At 42.4% G+C, this 19,229-nt stretch overlaps 1 protein-coding gene across 1 annotated transcript; it reads right to left on the reverse strand.

Annotated features, from left to right (window-relative positions):
* Positions 1-77: 77 nt before the first annotated feature.
* On the reverse strand, positions 78-19,186 carry Pdzd9 (PDZ domain containing 9). Its single transcript, XM_071605769.1, has 6 exons — positions 19,022-19,186; positions 13,243-13,479; positions 12,451-12,559; positions 11,125-11,304; positions 6,458-6,647; positions 78-1,220 (listed from the first exon to the last, which is right to left on the reverse strand). Exons 1-6 carry the CDS (start codon positions 19,184-19,186, stop codon positions 824-826), a joined length of 1,278 nt encoding a protein of 425 aa, XP_071461870.1. The 3' UTR covers positions 78-823.
* Between the last annotated feature and the right edge of the window lie 43 nt (positions 19,187-19,229).

A 19,229-nucleotide genomic window follows, 5' to 3' on the forward strand; every position in this document is an offset into this window, starting at 1 on the left:
TGTTTAATCAATAAGTGTTTAATCTTTGTTTTTTGTTTTTTGACATCTTTGTTTTAGATGTCTGAAAGGAGGCAGGAATGTAATAATTTGGTACTTCAATTAAGAAGCATCGGACACTATTAAAATTAAGGCTAAGCAACTACCAGGGTAAAAATTTCCAGATTATTATTGGTGACTTTTTAAGATGAAAACAAATTAAAAATCTGTCATTTTGGATACAACAATTAAGTGATCTGAGTTTACCCTCTTTGCCTTTTTTTACAATGAAATCATTTCTGAAAAACATAAATTTCCTATGAATCATATGCCATGTAATTGTTACTTTATATTTCTGATTTATTTTCACTGTGGCAGTTTTTATTTTTCTCTTCTATTTCTCATCTGTTTCAATCCTGTCTCTTTCACATAGTTAACTATCAGGCCAACACTGAAAGTAACAGTAGGGCTGAAGGGTTGCTAATATGAATAATTACCCAAAGAATCTAATCTAAATATCAAAAGAAAATATGGTATTTACCTTAAAAAGAAGTTCTCTACCATGTTTATATATTCTGATAATGGTTTCTTCTACCATATTTTCTAAAAGATGGGAAATTCTCAGAAAGGAGGGTCTTCATGACCTGAATTGCTATTTTGAGAACAAGATCTGTGAAACCCCAGGAAGTCTTTCACTTTCTCACTGAAGAAGGTCTCTAAAGGCTTTCCACAGTCATGAAAAAGAATTGATAAGTCTGAACATAATTCCTGAAGAATTCTTGCAAACTTGGCAAGGCACAAAAATTTGGTGTTTTTAAAAAATGTTCATACAACCCCACTTTGTAAACTATTGCCTAACCTTTGATGCCAGTTGACTTTTGCCCTTCTCAACTTGGGCACAGTCCTCCAGCCAAAATGCATCTGAGGTGGAGGAGACGGAGGAAGAGGAGCTTTTGTTTTCGTTCTTCACCATGGTCCAGTATGGAGATGGGGCTCTCACTTCTTTCTTATGATCTCCATGAATTATCACATCACAGTTGATGTTTTTTCCGACACTAATAGTTTGGTTCTCCTTTTTATACCCATGCCATTCTCTGGAGATAGATACTGGTCTTCTTGCAGGGTGAGGCCCAAGTGACTGTGAATATCTGTAAAATTTAAGTTTTTTATCTAAAACTACATCTTTGTTGTCATCAGGGCTTGAGAAAAATTCATCTTTTGCCTTCCCAGTTTTCTTTGGTGTACTGAAATAAAAAGAATAGTGAATAAAATGAATGTCTGAACATTTATAGTTCCCTAAAGAGATGTCTTATAGCCTGCTTTGTCTCATTAAAGTACCTTTAAATTTTTTTCCTATAAATATTGCCTTAAATTATTTTACAATACTTTAAAAAGCTTTGCATAGACTTAAACCAGACTTAAACTATGCAAGACCATAATATTAGGAGGCCCTAAAGGATAGGTTAATTTCACTTGTACCTACAAGTTCAACCTGGCCATCACCTCCTGAGAACCCTGTTCTCATGGGTCATATGACAATAATAGGAAAGTTCACTGATTGTGCTCTATATGTATAATAAGAATTGTAATACATTCCACTGTTGTGTATTTTTTAAAAATCAATTAAAAAAAAGAAAAAAGATCACTGATTTCCAAGGGGGTCAGGAAATAAATAGTGGACCTCAAGGGTCTTCAGTAAGCAAGTCAGTAGTCTTTTAATCATCTTTTTTTCCTGACATTGCCACCTAGAGCATCATTCTGTCCCTCTCATTGGGGTTCACATACATAGATTTTGTTTTGTTTTATTTTGCTTTGTTTGGGTGCTGAGGATTGAACCCAGAGGCAATGACCACTGACCCACATCCCCAGCCATTTTTTACTTTTTATTTTGAGACAGTCTAACCAAGCTATTTAGGGTCTCACTAAGTTGCTGAGGCTGACCTGGCACTTGTGGTCCTTCTGCCTCAGTCTCCCCAGGAGCGGAGATTACAGGTATGCACCACCACACCTGGCTCAGGCATGGATTTGTAAAGCACCCTTCTCCTCACATGACCATTATCATTCTCTATTCTTCCTCTCTATTGTCATCCAAAAGCTTCAAAGGTTTGTTTTTTTTTTTTTTTTTTTGGGTGGGGGGGTGTTTAATTTTGTTTTTGGCTTGATTGTTGAAATTTACGTGGTGTTTGCCTGCTAGGAACTACAAAGCTCTGGACTTTTCTAATACTTGGCGCTTGCTAATCTTTGCAGAACAAATACCATCCATCACCTGCTCTCTCTCATCCTGGTGCTATTGCCTGCCAAGTCTACAACTAGATCTTTGCGATTCTAACCCTTTGACACATTCTGTTCTGCTAATACAAAACACATCTCTTCCCCACCCTCTCTGCCAATCAATCCATCAGACTTCTTGGTGTTATCATTAATATCCTTGCCAGTCTGCCTGGTTTTTGTTTTGAGGTTTCTCTCTTCTAATATTAAGTCATTTTTACTGAAAGCATCTAGTCTTAAATGGTGTGATTTCCTTATCCTTAGCTTAGGGTCATGCAAGAAGATCTAGGACCGGAACCATTTGAAAAGAAAAGGAAAAAATCCAAGTTACTTTTTTTCAGATTGCAAGAGGTATTCTTGGTAATTCTGTATTAGGCAATTGTAAAGGACAGGTGGTAGGGCTAGGCACTTTAATTAAACTAGCATTATCGCAACAGATAATAAAAACACAGCCAGCAGAGGACAGTGTGGGCTGGATATAGATCTTATACCACTAGACTACCCAGAACACCATATGGAATATTCTCTCTATTGTGCACGCAGTGCCATCTGCTCCTAGAAAAGGTCATACCATAAAAGCCCTTTCCTTTCCCCATCTTCCCCTTTGCTAACCCCTTCCACATAAGTTACTAAAATACCTTACAGAAGTACTTTGCTTAGTTAAGAAAGAAAATGTGTCATCATTCCGTAAGTCTGTGGGGTTCAGTTGTGCTATTCTCTGTTTATCTCTGCTTTTGAATGGTCAGTCTGCCATCATTAACTTTTAATATTCAGAATATCAGACTTTTTCCATGTAATGAACAAGCTTAGGACATGGCAGTTCTACAAGAAAATGGTTAAGGGCTCCGGCTTTAGAGCTGCACTATCCAAAACTGGCTGCTGGCTACTGTGAATATTTTGAATAAAAATTAAAATTCCCCAGGTGCAGTCCCCATATTTAAATGCTTAATAGTCACATGTGGCTAGCCTAAAGGACAACTCAGATGCAGAACATTCCACTACCACAGAAAGTTGTCACTGACATTGTAAAGTCCTTGCCATGGCCACAACACAAGAAGCAATGAGTAAGTGTATGCTATTATTTTTAAAATTGGGCGGGGTTTGTGTGAGGGGTGTGCCAGGGATTGAACTCAGGGCACTTGGCCACTGAGCCACATGCCCAGCCCTTTATTTATTTATTTATTTATTTAGAGACAAGGGTTTTACTAAGTTGCTTAGCACCTCGCTTTTGCTGAAGCTGGCTTTGAACTCAGAATCCTATGTCAGCTTCCCGAACTGCTGGGATTACAGGTGTGTGCCACGGCGCTGGGCTTATTTTTAAATTAAAAAAAAAAAAAAAAATTCAGTACTTGATTGAACCCAGGAGGGCTCTACACTAAGCTATATCCCCAGCCTTTATTTTAATTTTTTATTTTGAGATAGGGTTTTGCTAAATTGCCCAGGCTGGCCTCAAACTTGTAATTCCCCTGCTTGTCTCCCTAGTTACTGAGATTACAGGTGCACACACTATTCCTGACTTAATTTTACTTATTTTAAATCAGATCAGGATTGGTTTGGTCACTGGGGAAAAAAAATAATATTTTCCAGCCTGCCTGATCTGAAGAGGACAGCTGCTCCCCAGCTCAAACCCACTGTCACCATGTGGGAATGCTTTAAAAAATACACAGAAAGTGTGAAAAAACAATTTAATGAAAAATATTATAAGCAGACACCTTGGTGGCTGCTGCCAGGTCAAGGAATGGAGTGTTACTGGTCCCTTGTGAAGTCCCCATGTATCTTCCTTGCACTCTACAGGTCTGGGTTTTCTAAGTGCTGTGAGAAATGACCAAAGCATATCTGGGTACCACTTCAGATCCTTGGCCACAAGTTTGAGTCTCTGAAATAAAGTTGATGTAATATGGGCCATTTTCTAGGCTTTGTAAAAATCCTGGCCATATCCTTTGAGTCTATCCCTATAAGCGAAAGTATAGGGCTGGGGCTGGGGATCAGTGGCAGAGTGCTTGCCTAGCATGTGTGAGGCCCTGGGCTCCATCTCCAATACTAGGGGGCGGGGGAAAGAGGGAGTTTACACAGTGACAAGAATCTAGTGTAGAAATCCTAACAAAATTGAGGATCACTCTTGCATCAGAGAATTGAATTCAACACAAAATAATCTCATTCTACACCTTGTGTTCCACAGAATGCTCCTTCATATATCTGATCCTCACAAGAGTCCCTGTTACAGATAAAGAAACAAGCTCTCAATCCCAGCTACTTGAGATCCTGAGGCAGGAGGATTGCAGGAGGATCCCAAATTTGAGGCCAGCCCGGGCAAGGAAGGAAAGAAGGAAACAAGCTGTCGGATTATTTAGGTAATTTGAGATTCCTAGCTGGATTTCCGTTTTTCACTTTCAATAAATGAAGCCTCCACCACATTAAAGTCCCATAATAGATTTAGCAGAACAAGACACATGGCATTTGCATTTTCCCAGGGAAGCATAGCAAACAACTGATTGTACAGATGATTGAATTAAAAGTGGGATAAATATGGAGGAGATATATAGGGTGCTATGAGAGCACATGACAGGTGGTCCCAACTGTTTTAATGCCTCTTAGAGAAAGCTTGCACTGTGAGCTTTCAATGATGCGTACTGAAGAACAGCACTCTACTAAGCACATTGTAGGGGGAAGAACACAAGGCAGAAAACTGAAATCTAAAGTAGGCTAGATAAAGGGGGAAAAGAGTGTGAGATGAAGCTGGAATGGTGCCCAGTCAGACCATAATATTATAGGCCAAGGTAAGGATTTTTGTCATTTTAAAACTGGAATATGACTTGATTAGATTTGCATTGTAAAAGGACCACCCTGAATAGAGAATGAATAAGAGGTGGGAATAGATGCAGGAAGAACTAAATGGTGGCTTTGTCTAGGACAATGGTAATAGCCAGGGACAGAAGCAGATAAATGTAAGAAGATAAGGAAAATGACAATAATAGTATTAGTGGTTGGTTGGCAGGGTCAAGGATAGAGGAACCAAGCACAAACACAACCCTTGTCAAGTAGGCAGACATTCCCCCAGTAAGATAGGACCACTGAAAGATCACTGGTGAGGTGACTTTATTTTAAGCATGAGTTTAAGGGGTTTATGAAAAATCCAGATGTAGACATCGGGTGGGCACTGAAAAATTTGTGTTCACAAGTTTGGAGATAGCACAATATGGAAGTGATTAGTGTACAGGTAGTGACCACAGGCATCGGTGAGGTTGCCTAAAAGAGCCAAGGACTAGGGACTGGGGTTGTGGCTCAGTGGTAGAGCGCGCGCATAGCGTGCACGAGGCACTAGGTTCGATCCCCAGCACCCATAAAAAAAACTAAATAAACAAAATAAAGGTATTGTGTCCATCCACAACTAAAAAAAAAAAAAAAAAAAAAGCCAAGGACTAAACCGAGAAGAACTTGAGCTGGGCAGAAGACCAAGAGGAGGTGACCAGAGGTAACCGGAAAATCAAGGGAGTAAGGTAACACAGAAACCTGAGGAAACTGATATGTCAAGAAGAGGGGAAGGAAGGTCATTGCCAAGTCTCTAAAGCTGCTCAGAAGCCAAGCAAAGTAAAGACTGAGAAGAGTCCATCAGAATCAGCATGAAGGACATGTATGACCCTAGGAAGGGGCCTCTGAGCCAGGGATAAAAGCAAAACCTAGACGGAAGCGAGTCAAGGAGTCACTTTCTCCCTGGAAAGTGCATCTGCGGAGAAAATGGAGACCTCTGATAGGGGAGGCAAGGGACAGGGCAGTGATTGAAGCCAGTAGGAAGAGGGGAATGGAGTTGGCGGGTTTGCTAACATGAAAGAAACTTGAAAGGGCTTAATTGTTACTGGGAACCAGAGAGAAAGAAGTTGGCAATTAAGAAAGGAGACAGGATTCCCAGCGTGTTTTAAGGTCTGACTGCAGAGAGGCACAGTGCAGGTGTTTTGGGGACAGTCTTCCTATCAGCGACTGCTGGTTATAGCTTTTTTAACTATAAGTTGTGTTTATCATGCTGCTTTAAATGAGGTCAGTCACCTATGCTTTCCAAATGGATTTGGAAATTCACCTAATTATTCCGGCAGTGTCACCCATCTCTTCTACCACGGTTCTTACCATTTGATTATTCTCACATTAAATCAGGACCCTGTGCTTCCCAGGACCTGGGGGTCTGTATTGTAACAAAGAGTTCCTAAAATGAACAACTTACCGTGTCACTGGGAATTTGGTTTCAGGGATTAAATCATATATTTCTTGCCATTCTTGGGGTATAGCAATAAAATCTCGGTAAACCTTGAATTGTAGCACTGTTCCTATGGTGGTATTTTGCAAAAGCTTTAAAAATTCTCGAAGAGTATATCCTAATACGTTGGCATGGCCAACACTAATCAGAACATCACCTAAAAGAGGAGAAATATTATCAGTAAAATTAAGATAATGGGTTGGAAAGGACCATATTGATTTCTTACTTGGTTGTGGAATTTCTGTTTATATTGTTAGTTCATTTTGAACCAAAACTAGGCTTCAGCCTTGACTTATTAAAAATATTCATCTCTTTGACATGAATGTCCTTTGTATAATGAAGAATATTTACAAGATGTTTCTTAATAGCAGTATAATGGAGGATATTAAACCATGAGACATTTCTAAAGTTCTTGGTATAACAGAGGCTATAAACCATTTATAGTCTGAACCATCCTTTGGGATTCTAAAAATATATTAATTTGAGATAAAATGGATGGCTGTTACTAGTAAAGGAAAAAAACATTTACACTAAGTGATAAATTAATGACCCACTTTCTATTATACCTGCCTGGCAATTTCCAGAGCCCTCCACCATAAATAGACTATATTAATCAAGCCTTTCATTTCCATTTTCTGCCCCATGCAGAATTACTTGGGCACATAATTTTGTATGAAACACTGGGCAATTAGCTTGCTTTAATTATGCTGAAGCTGTATATACAGAGAGTATATTGAAAGGAATTTGACAGCTTGGATCCCCTACTTTAGGTCAATGCTGGACAGAGAGGGAGTTTCTGAGCCCCCAGTAGGTGGAAAGAGAACTACATTTTGGCAACAAACCCCTGGGTCCCCAAAATGGAAAAGCTAAGAAACCAATTCTTTACTTGCACCCACCTCCCCTGCCTCCCTACCCTACCAGGCTGATATGGGCCTATAAACCAGTGCAGTCACCAGGCACTCCCATCTGGGTCACTGAACCTGGAGGAGATGCAGGGCAATGACAGGAGCATGCGGTTTCCAGGAACAGCTAGGTTTCCAGGAACAGCTACACATGGCCCTTTCTTCTCTCCCTATCTTCTGAGCCTGGTTCTCCAGCCTGTTGGGCAGGCAGTTCGGGCAGATGCAGTATCCTAAATTCAGTGCCTCATCTGTTTTCTGTTGCTCGCAGTGAAGAACTCTGAATGCCACTTGCCTTCAGCAGACTTTGAGAAGAGATATGCTGTTCAAGGCCAGACTCACATTGGGCAAAATCTTAGTCCTCAGAGCTTACTAGGTACTGACATCTTACCAACAGTAACAGAAACTTCAGAGCTGACATGGGATAAAGTGGCCTGGATGAAGTTATAAAAGGTGTGTTCACTTCTCCGAGTGTGGAAAACTAGGCATGCTCCAATCATTCCAAGACAGATGAAACTCAACCTCAGAGGAGAAAAGGATCAAGAAGAAGCACTTTCTCTGATCCCAGTGAGCTATAGTCAGAAATTACAGTGATCACCAAGGATTTCCACAGTGCTAGACCCATCAGAAACAAGTGCTTAGTATTCCAGTAAATGAATACTTAGAAGGATAGAGAAAACCTTCTACCTTGGTCTTAGGAATTAGCTGTGGGTTAAATCAGCCACATACCTGAAGCTACACTTCATAAAAAACAAGGCTTCTCCCAGCTCCCTGCAGGCCACACAGTATGAAGCAGCTGCTCCTCTGACTGAGGTTAATTACAATGGGGGAAAAATCCCTCTCTGGATGAGCTTACTTGCCTAATGTTAAAAGGAGTGTTTATAGCTGAAAGCTATGACTTGGCATTGTGCTTAATTATGTTGTAAAAGGGTGACTTTATCAAGAAAGCAGAAAATAAACAGCTTAATACCCTGACCGTTCTGGCTATAAACCAAGTGTGTCAGCTTACGAATGTGATTACTCTGGCAATAGGCATTAACACTGCCCTTCATAGGGAGACACCAATTTGGTGTTTATGAACACCAAATTCATTACACATCTTCTTTTCTGTTTTAATGGGCTATAGAATGACATTGCATAAACTTTGTCTCGATTACCTATATTAAATCAACTCTGTAGCACTCGTGTCGCACTGAAAAATACATTTTTTTCTCTGTCCCTCCCAACAAGGCTATAAGTTGCTTAAGTTCTACGTGTTAGGGACCGAATCTGCTTGGCTCCCCAATGTACCCACAGTGCCTAGCTGGGTGCGTGTGCACAGCAGACATTCAGGAAATACTGACTGAATGAATGAAGCCTGCTATGAGCAGTGGCCAGGGCACAGGTTAGCTACTGTCAAAGCAGCATTAATTTCTTAAGACTTTGTTTGGCAGTCTGTTGAAGCCATAATGGCCAAGGTGGATCTAAAGTTTAGCCAGAATAAACTAACACTAAACTAAATCAGGAGATTTGAGATGAAACTCCATGATGAATCACCAAAGAAGAAGCTTTAAAACACAGGAATAAGAAATAATGGGACTGAGAGGCAATGAAACCAAAGAAACAGCGAATTTCTACACTTATTGCCTTCCATGATCTTATTTATAAAAAACGAATTACAGAGACTGAAGTCGCTGACTTCTCATGAAGAAATCTGGGACTCTGGACTCCTTATGTACTAAAATCTGATTTCTAGTTATTAGGCAATTGTCTAGAAAGATATGGCTATAAACCTAACCCTAACCCTAACCCTAACCCTACCCTATCAGGGCAGACATGGGTTCAAATCCCAGCTCGGACCATGGACTAAGCCATGTATTCTGAGCAAATTACTTCATCTCTCTAAGCTTCTATATTTCATTATTTACATTCTAGGAGTGTTGCAAATGCAAAATTCAATAATAAACGTAGAAATATCTTGTACAATGCCTGGGACAAATACATAATAAACGTTCCAGACCTGGAGGTAAGTCCTGGATTGAAAAAGATGAATTTGGGACTGCCTCTCTCACCTCAAAGAGCCCATCAGCTGTAGCCCCACCATGAGATTCTGTGTCACAGGGATGAACCAGAACACACTCTTGTCGCATTCTAGCACCCTGGATTATATGCACCTGGTTACCAACCAGCATTTGTCACCTGACTCAAGAGCTGAACACAAGGAAAGTCCATGGAACTTGACCTGGAGTTCTTTCAGTCTGTGTATTGAAGGTTTGATCACCAGCTTGTGGAGCCACTGAAAAATGCTGGAACCTTTAGGATATAGAGCCTAGTAAAAGGCCCCTTCATCTCTCTCTTTTTTTTTTTTGCGCCCCGGCTGCCAGGAGATGAGTAGGTTTCTCTGCCACACACTCCAACCATGATGTGCTACTTTGCCACAGTTCCAAAGCAACAGAGCCAACCAACCATGAAACTGAAACCTCTGAACCATTAGCCAAAATAAACCTTTCCTCCTTATAAGTTGTTTACCTCAGGCATTTTGTCACAGTGACAGAAAGCTGACTTAATACAGTGTAAGGAGCCCAGAACTCTCCAGCAGTTTGTTCCTCAGCACCAAGTAGTGATATGGGGAGAAAATGCTTTGGATTTTAAGACAAGTTAATCTTTCAATATAACATTTATCTATTTTATTTTTTAATCTGTTGCTTCAAACCCTATCTGAGTCATCTGAGGAGATTTTAAAGCATGAGCTAGCTGCCCTGTCCTAACCCTACACCAGTTGAATCAGAACCTGTGGGGAGATGGGGCCCAGGTGATTCTAACAGGTAACCAGGTAACTGGGACTCATATATCACAATCATTTTTTATTTTTTTTTAAAAAGACACAAATATAGAGAATCTATAAATCAGAACAGTGTAACAATTGCCAACTTTTCTAGAGCACTTGAAGTTCTCAAAGCACTTTCATAAAAATTATTTCATCAAATCCTAGCAACCCCTGACAAAGATGGGATCTCCCCAATTTAGAGATGAGGTGACTGAGACCTGGAAGGTTAAGGACCTTTGCCCAACAGCACAGAGCTAGAAAGTGACAGAGCTTGGGCCAGAATTCAGGTTGCTTAACCTGAAATGTTTTGTTTTTCCTTTTGACCACTTCACCATCCCACTGTGCTTCACTCCTGGGCATAGCACCAGGCCTGGAGGAGGCACTGGGAAAATGTCTCACACCAGATAGAACACACATTCACCCAAAGATTTGTAAAACCCTGGGGCTCTCGGATCCTAGCTCCTCGGTGTGACTGTGGGTAAATATTTGATTTTTTGTGTGTAAGGTGGATTAATGCAGAATCTACCTCTTGCGTTTTCAGGAGGGTGAAACATGATAATGGGTCCAAGTGTTAGTGATGATTAATACTGCCTAGAAGAGAAGAAATCCTTATCACAGAGAGACATAAGCTCTGGAGTGACACTGGACTTCCAGTTGTAGCCACTTACAAGGTGCACATGACCTGGACAAGAAACTCAGTCTCACTGAATCTCAGTTTCCTCACCTGTAAAAAGAGGATGATAATAACAGTTCCTACCTAGAGAATTAAATGAATAAGCACTTCTGACAGTGAGAGTTATATGTATGGGATAGCAATTGACTGACTGCAGAGAGTTCTCAACCAATGTCATCATATTATTATGGTTATGCTGAAACTGTGTGGCTCCATGAAGGCAGAGGAGAGGGGGACATGGGGAAACCACAGTCACCTGGCTTGAGTCTCCGGTCCTTGGCTGCAGCCCCATTTTTGATGAGGTGGGAAATCTGGAGGTAGGGCCCATGCTGGATGATGATCAGGCCTAATCCCAGTCTGCCCACAGTGAGTTTGGTCTGCTGTGTTTTGCTCAAGTTGTGTACAGAGTTCTTGAACTCGAAGCTGAATTGTTTTCCTAATAGAAAGAGGAGAACTTGTTTCAGTTATTTATTGAGACAGCATCATGGCAATAGTTTCTGGGGTTCTGAAGCCAGGCTGCTGGGGCAGTTATGAAATCTACCTATTCCTTAGTTTCTTCATCAGTAAAATGAGGGTTACAAAAGTGTTATGAGAATTGCATGAGTCTATTCAAGGGCTCTTGCACAATGTCAGACACACCATGGGGGTTTAATCAATATCAGTTATTATTATTATCAGTTCACTTAACAAATACTTATTGTGCTTACCACTTACCATGCCCTTATGGATCTTTTAGACAGGGAAGGAAACAAATATCAGTTATATAAATCTACATTGGATAACAAACTATATCACAAGCTATGAAAGAAAAAATAATACTCAGGATAAACAGCAGGGGGCCTCGTTCTCTTCTGGGGAGGGTCCCTCAATTGAGCTTTCCTGAGAGGGTAAATACAAATTTAGAAAGGACCAAAACTATTTACTCAAAAGAGGAAGGGAGAGAGAAAATTGGATCAAGGTTCTGAGATTCCCGAAGCCCTGCTGGGAATATGAAGGAGTCCACTAGTAGGAGGCGGCCAGAGGCCCAATGGTGGGGCTGACAGGGGCTGGTGCTCAGGTTTGCCCTAATGAAAAAGCTCAGAAGTGATTTAAACTGGACATGATTCAGTTTGCATTTAAATCAAACTTCTGGCTGCTGGGTGGTGTGTGGGTTGTGGAACCCAGAGTTGACTAGAGAAATGGAAAGGTTACTGCATTCACCCAGGTATGTCATAGTGGTGACAGAGGAAATGGACAGTAGACGGATCCAAAAAGGACTTGGGAAGGAAATCCAAAGGCCTTTGGGACAGTGAGTTGTAGAGATGTTGAAACATGCTTTTTATAGAACCAACTCTCACAAGGAAATTTCAAGGATTAAGGAGTGATTGAAAACAAGTGATTTTTTTTCCTCCAGAGGAAGCTTCTAGAAGGCTCTTTTTCAGTACACAGGAAAGTTCTGTGTGGAGAGCTGTTTTCTGCACACTGTTCCAGAATTCCATACACAGCTGATTCCATTAGGATGAGTGACACACTGCAACTGGCCAAGTCCTTGCTATGTCCATGTGACTACTGTTTTTCATGGTCTGCTGAGAGAGGGGCTCACCCAGCTGTAGAGAACTCGCAGAATTCACCTCCCTTTCCTCAAAGCAAAAGTCTTTGCCCATCTCCAATCTCATCTTCCCCCGAACCACAGACACTTTCTGGCTGGAAAACTACCCAGGAAAAAGAAGATAAGGTCTTCAGAGTTTTTTTAGGGGCAATTTGGGGCCCAGGTATGCTCTTCTTTGGGCCTCTGGTTCCTGGGCAGACAGAGAAGCTCATCCTCTGCAGGGTCTGGGTCCCAACCTCAGCCTGCAAATTAAATGTGCTTTATGATGTAGTCTATGGAGCCTAGATTCAAAAGACAGCAGGGTAAGCAAATGAAGCCAGCCTCAAACAGCACCATCCATGATTCCATTTTTATGACATTCTCCATGGAAAAACACACAATTCTAAAAAATCAGAGTGTGAGAAAGTAGGGAGAAGGAAGAGGTAGGCTACCAAAGGGCGGCTTCAGTGTAATTTGGGGGGTGGTAGTACATTCCCTGTCTTGTGGTGGTTCCATGTGGATGTATGCTTGTCGAAACTCATTGAGATGTCCACTAAGAAGGGAGGCCCTACTGAATGTAAATTATACCTTAATAAACAATGGTGAGAGGTTAGCTTCCAGGCCAAGGATGTGAAGTCCTCATTTTACAGAAGAGTAAAAGTGAATATAGCTTGAAACCCAAGACATCACCCTCTCCCCATTCTCCCCAGTTACCATATCCGCATTTTCCCTTGGACTTCTCCATGTCCCCGGGAGGGTGGGCGGCTCAGGAAAACCTCCTGGAGCCTAGGCTGGAGCGGGTCTAACGGCCAGCAATTTCGAATCCTGCAGAAGCACGCGCAGGGCAGAACTGCAGGCAACCCCCCCACATCCCCCCCACCCCTCCGCCGCCAGTAGATTTCGGGCGCCGTCCCTCCGGCTGACCGCCAGGGGGCACTGCGAGGCCGCCGCGCAGAGGCTGAACCGCAGTGTGGGAGCCTCCAGGGCTGTGTGGACCTTGGAAAACTTGGCAGGGGTGTTACACTCCAATGTGGCATGTGAAAACTTTGGGGTGGAAAGAATGGAACTTCTGCGGGGACAGGCAGAGTGCCAGGCTCACACTGGGTTCTTCATTCATTGGTGATGAAACCCAAATGGGACGGAGCAGAAAGCAAAGAGGAGTTTTCTCAAAGATGGCAGAGGGAAAGCACAGCTAGAAGATCACAGAATCCCTAGAAGATCACAGTCCCCTGCTGCAGGCCTAATGATGGTATTTTTAAATACTGTTGCATCAACAGCTCCAATTGCTTTGCCACTACACTTTTTTCATAGATGTTTTGGTTGAGAAAAGGCCAAGGGTGGCCTGAAAACAATGAGTCACTATTAAGAGAGGGATTAATGCTTCCTTCTTTTTTCCAAAATAACCCTTCCTCCCACACACATTCACTCATACAGCAAATATTCACTGGAAGCCGCTGTGGTTTGTGGGGATGCTGGGGACAAAGTAGACAAGACAAACAGGGCCCTATCCTTTTGGAATTTATGCTTGAAAAACAGACAATGGGGACGATTTTATGAAAACATAAATTTTCAAAATAAATTCTAGGCATGTGGCACATGCCTGAGATGCCAACAACTGAAGAGGCTGAGGTAGGAGATAAAGGCCTGGGCAAGAGAAGGAGGAGGAAATAACATGAGGTAGGTCCCCACTCTGCAGAAACCAAGAGGTTAAGCACCTTGCCTAAAGGCATTCACCTATCAGATGTCAGGAGCTGTGCTAAGATTTCTCTGGTAAACTGAGTAGGCCCAGCTTATTCTGCTGGTTTTCTGGCACTACCCAGACAGGCCAGATTTCTCATTGGATAAATCCTGTGTCACTGAACCTCACATATAGTGCTACTGTCAACCTCAAGGAATCTTCAGCCAGTGGTTTCTTGTGATAGGTCACCTGTTTCCTCTTCCAAATAGTCTGGCAGGGATCTATCTAGATAACAAATAAATTCTTTCATAAAATGTACCCTTTGCCTCTGTCTTCCCATCAGCAGGGAAATGGTGAGATTTGTGGGATTTAAGCACCTGAGTCTTCTCTCCATGCCAGACAGAAAAATCTCTTAAGGGCTTATGGTATAAATGCAGGATACAAATTGTCATGGATGCTGTGCTCTTTTGCCCAGGTCCCCCTTCAGGGCTGAAGGACTTATGCCTCCCCCAATTCACCATTCCCTGCTGCTGGCTGAGAGAGCCCCTTGCCCAAGATCCTACCTTCCCAGGGCAGCTAGAATCCAATGACTGACAGCACAGGGCCATCCCGGCTTCAGAACTCTCTATGGGGTCCACTGTCAGGCCCTGTCATGGTGGTATTGCAGCCAGACTTCTCCCTCTGCCCACAGGGGTGGGTCCCAAAAGCACTCTCCCACCAAACTCCCTGTGACTTGGAATCTGTCTTCTAAAGACCCCAACCAGCAACAGAGAGTGCCAGAGGTGATCTGAAGGAGTAGATGCCCAGATGAGATATGGGAGCTGGATCACCCAATTTAATGAGGTTCCAAACACAAAGAAGCATAGGCAGCCTCTGGCACAGGGAAGCATTAAGATGGCAAATGCTTTCCTGGTAGTAAATGGATGGTATACCAGGGGAAGGAAATTTAAGAGCAGGTATCATGTATCAGACATTCATTAGGCTAAGGAATTGGCAGGAAGAGTAATCACCAGGAAGGAAGCAGGTGGCTGCTACACATAAGGACAGGAAGCAGGTGACCTGTGGCACCCAGATGATCCACTTAGGTGTTGTAGTCCTCCTTTGTCATATTTTGACAGTAACTAACTGGACAAATACAGCAGCCAAAGCCTGAAAGGTACATGGCAACCAGGGCCTTAAACTTGAGGGCTGGAGGTCTAGGCCACTCTACCATATGAGCCACCTAGACCATCAGAGGTGCTGGCAAGGCGTGAGAGGAATCTTGGGTGAGTCAAAGAGCGAAATGACGAGGATGTCAGTTATGCTTCAAGATGAGCTGCCACATTCCTCCAGTAGTTTCCCAAGAGAAAAGATACCCACCAGAGTCCTGGAGGGGCCACTTTCAGGACTTAAAAGAAACAAGTCAAAGTTGAGAATTGGGATGTTAAAGATAGTAGATATGTTTTCTACTGCAATAGAGCAGTGCTTCTCAAATCTGGGTAGGACATGGACCAACAATGAGTGATGTGATAGGAATTCAAGTAACTGGACAGATATGGCCCATTTTCCTGGGGGATCAGTTTTATTTGAAGATATAAGGAAATTCTAAAAATTATTATTATGGAGCATAATACAAAATGCTAATGATCTGCTGAGCACCATGGAGGCACTGTGGCAGATGCTGATGTGCCACTAGGTCCCCTTCAGGACTAAAGAATTATTCCCCAGTTACTGAAAGAGTTGTAGGTTGACAGATCTCTGCTGTTGGTCTTCTTCAGGAATTGTGTTTGGCTGCAGAGAGCCACCTTCCCTAAGGTCACACCCCATTCCTGGGGTAGCTAGCTAATCCAGTGATTGACTGGTCAGTGCTAAGAATGTAAAGGCTTGGCCTCTTTATCCCAACACAGCAACTTGAAATTGCCATCTCAGCTTCAGAGCTCCCCTCTGAGTCTGCCAAAGTCTCTTCTGACTCCCTGTTTTCTGTGTCCAATCCTGCCTCCCTTCCTTCCCTCACAGGAGTTGATCTGAGAGCACTCACTAATAAATTTCCTGCACACTGATCAATAATCTCTTGCCTCTGAGTCAGCTCCAGGGGAATCAATGTAGGAGACAAACCATGATCTGAGCCCTGACCAAGCTGTTAACCTCTGGATTTGGCTCTTTGGTCTTCCTTAATCCCAGAAACCCCCTGATATATACATGTGGTGTTTTCTCCACATTCTTGGCCCACATAGTAAACTTGACCCCTAGAGAGGAAGTGTGTTCTTTATTCTGTCAGGCCAAAGATACTCCTTAAAATAAAGAGTGATGACACCAGTCTCCCTTCCACAGCTTTCCCAAGGTCCCATCTGGATTCAGCCTCTTCTGCGCTGAGGCCTGTCATCAATCATGATCAAGCACATCCCATCCATGGCTCCTTAACAGCCACAGTATGGCTATTTATGTCTTTGGGCTTCCAGCAGAGCTCCCCCTGTGAGCCTTCTATGTTCTTCTGGATCCCCAAGGACTTTCTGCCATAAAGAGCCTCGTAGCTCATCTCTGATTAGAAGAGTCCCAGCTGTTTTTTTAGGTGTGGGTGAGAGGATAGGATGCTTCTATCGCTAAGGCAGTGACTCTGGGTGTCTGTCTGGTTAGATAGGGAAAAAAGGCCAGAAGAGGTGACATGGCTTTCCCAAGTTCAAGTCAGTAGCAGGACTGGAACTAAATATGCATATCATTCCTCCCAAACCTCTCAGGTTTGTCTCTACTAAAATCTAGAGAAGGGAACTGCTTTGTGCTGTAAACCTCAGCAGCTTGGGACTCTGAATTACCAGTTATTCTGGAAGTCAAGAATATGATGTGGAACCCAAATCAGGGATTAAGGGAAACTCTTTAAATATTATATTTGGCCCCTACTAATCCCACCCCCATCCTTTTGGTAGGAAGGGAAGGCATGGGTCACTATGATCTATTATGCAAAGCAGAGTTGTGCAGCAGGAGTGTGCAGGGCCTGTATGATGATGTATAGCCATTCATCTGAGTAAAAGATTAAAAAAAATTTTTTTAACTCAGTGCTGGTTGTTTTGTGCTTTCCTCTGATATCTAGAACCTTCTGTGGAGGGATAAATGCAGGAGGGTCTGGGAAGTGCTGCCACAGTAAAAGGAAGATTTACATCTGTATTTTTTATTTTTTAGTTGTAGATGGACACAATACCTTTATTTAATTTATTTATTTCTATGTGGTTTTGAGGATCGAACCCAGTACCTCACACATGCTAGGCAAAGTGCTCTACCACTGAGCCACAACCCCAGCCCCTACACCTGTATTTTTTAAACAACAGAATCAAGTCACTATCATTCTACTCAATCAGAATAGTTGCAAACTGTTTAACATACCAATGTAGGATTCTCACTAGCAGGCCAGTGGTGAACATCAGTGGATATTATTCCAGAACCTAGTTCTGCATAGTTAGGGTTTTTCATCTATTAATAGGCAATCAAAACACCTGACAAGAAGCCAAAAACATGACTCCCTCAAACTTCTACAGTACTTAAAAAAGAAAAAAGAAAAGACCTACTGCAATAATATATTGACTACAGTCATGTATAACTAATTAGAACAAATAAAAAATTCTTTGAAAAAATAATGATATTGATATGCACTAATCTAGATCTTTGGAACATATAAATTATCTTGTGTCAATTTCTGTGGCAGAGAAAATTGCATTATATAATTTTTTCAAAGTCCTTCTCCCAAGAGACCAGTGTTTGGACAAGAAAGTCTTTAGCAATCAAATATTTTCTTCCCTAATCTATGTTGTGCCATGGATAACTGCACATTTTTTGCAACGCTGTTGAATCTGGTGGAATTTGAAACCTGCTGAGTTTTGTGTTCAGGTAGGCCTTCCAAAAATAGAGTCAGATGTCACTCTTCTAGGTCTTTCTAGAGATGACCTAGGTGGCATTTAAGGAGAAAACAAGTGTCCTGTCGTTATTTGCTGCATGGAGTCCTACCCAGGATAGAGAGAGTGGGATCTAAAGTCAGAATTAGTGTCACTTACTCCAAAAGCCATGGAAGGAAAATCAAAAACAAAAACCCTCCAGCAGATAACAAAATCGTAGATGGCTAGATCATCTGTACTGCTAACTAAATTATGCAAATATCTTATTTTTTTTCCTGTTTATCCATTCAGCCTAGGATTCTCCTTACATCCCAACTCAGTAAATAGTATCTATCATCAAACTTGGTTGCTCAGGCCAAAAGCCTGGAGTCATTCCTGAGTTCTGTCTTTCAACTCCTCCCACATTATCAGCAAGTCCTTCCCTCTATCTACAAAACACCCAAATACGTCAAATTTTTTCCACCTAGAATACTGTTACCCAAAATTACAGTTATCTTTCCTGGACTACTTTGTCTCTTATGTCATGTCTCTGCTTTCATTTTTGCCCCTTCCCCCTACAATCTACACTACGTACCTTTACAGATTAAAATCATGTCACCCTCCAGTGTCTTCCTGTTGCTCTTGAAACAAAATCCAGATGCTTTACTATGGACCCCAAAGCCTTTCATCTAGACTCTGCCTGCTGCTTCTCACACCACTCTCTAAACCCACAGGCCATTTTGCAGGTCCTTGAATGTGTCAGTCTCTTCTCTGTGGCCTCCCCTAATGGTCTGGTCTTTGCACTTGCTGTTGCCTTTGTCTAGGACAGTCTTCATAAGATCAGCCTTTATGATCCTAGTTATTCTCAGCGAAAATAAATGTATCCCTTCCTCTCCATCATTAAGTATCACCAACCTCTATCCCACTGACCCCCCATTAAGTTCATAAATCAGCACCTGAAATTTTGTTTTAAAGATGGGCTTTCAGCTTGTCTTTGCCCACCCGCACGTCAGTGCCCTCGGCATCTATAGTGCCTGACACACAGTAGGTGTCAAGAGCTATTTCCCACAGGGGCCAATCCCGGGAGCTGACGGCCACGGAGCTGGTAACGATAGCACGAGGTGACAAGGACCGTGCGGGGCCCGCCTCCTGCTAGAAGCGGGCGGCTTCCCCTCACGCTCATCCCAGTGGCCTTAGGAAAGCTTAGGGACGGGAGCATTCGGCATCCAGTCATTAACGACGACGACAGCGTCGTTCCTGGGAAGAAAGTCGAGAGG

Source organism: Marmota flaviventris, chromosome 19 (assembly GCF_047511675.1).
Source record: "Marmota flaviventris isolate mMarFla1 chromosome 19, mMarFla1.hap1, whole genome shotgun sequence".
In the NCBI taxonomy this organism is placed as follows: Eukaryota; Metazoa; Chordata; class Mammalia; order Rodentia; family Sciuridae; genus Marmota; species Marmota flaviventris.

Excerpts from the sequence above, each read along its gene's own strand:
- Pdzd9 (XM_071605769.1), bottom strand. The coding sequence starts at position 19,186 with ATGACTGGATGCCGAATGCTCCCGTCCCTAAGCTTTCCTAAGGCCACT. Across the intron at positions 11,305-12,450 it reads TGCGAGTTCTCTACAGCTGG|GAAAACAATTCAGCTTCGAG; the intron begins GTGAGCCCCTCT and ends TCTTTCTATTAG. Across the intron at positions 6,648-11,124 it reads GGACCGGAGACTCAAGCCAG|GTGATGTTCTGATTAGTGTT; the intron begins GTGACTGTGGTT and ends CTCCTCTTTTAG.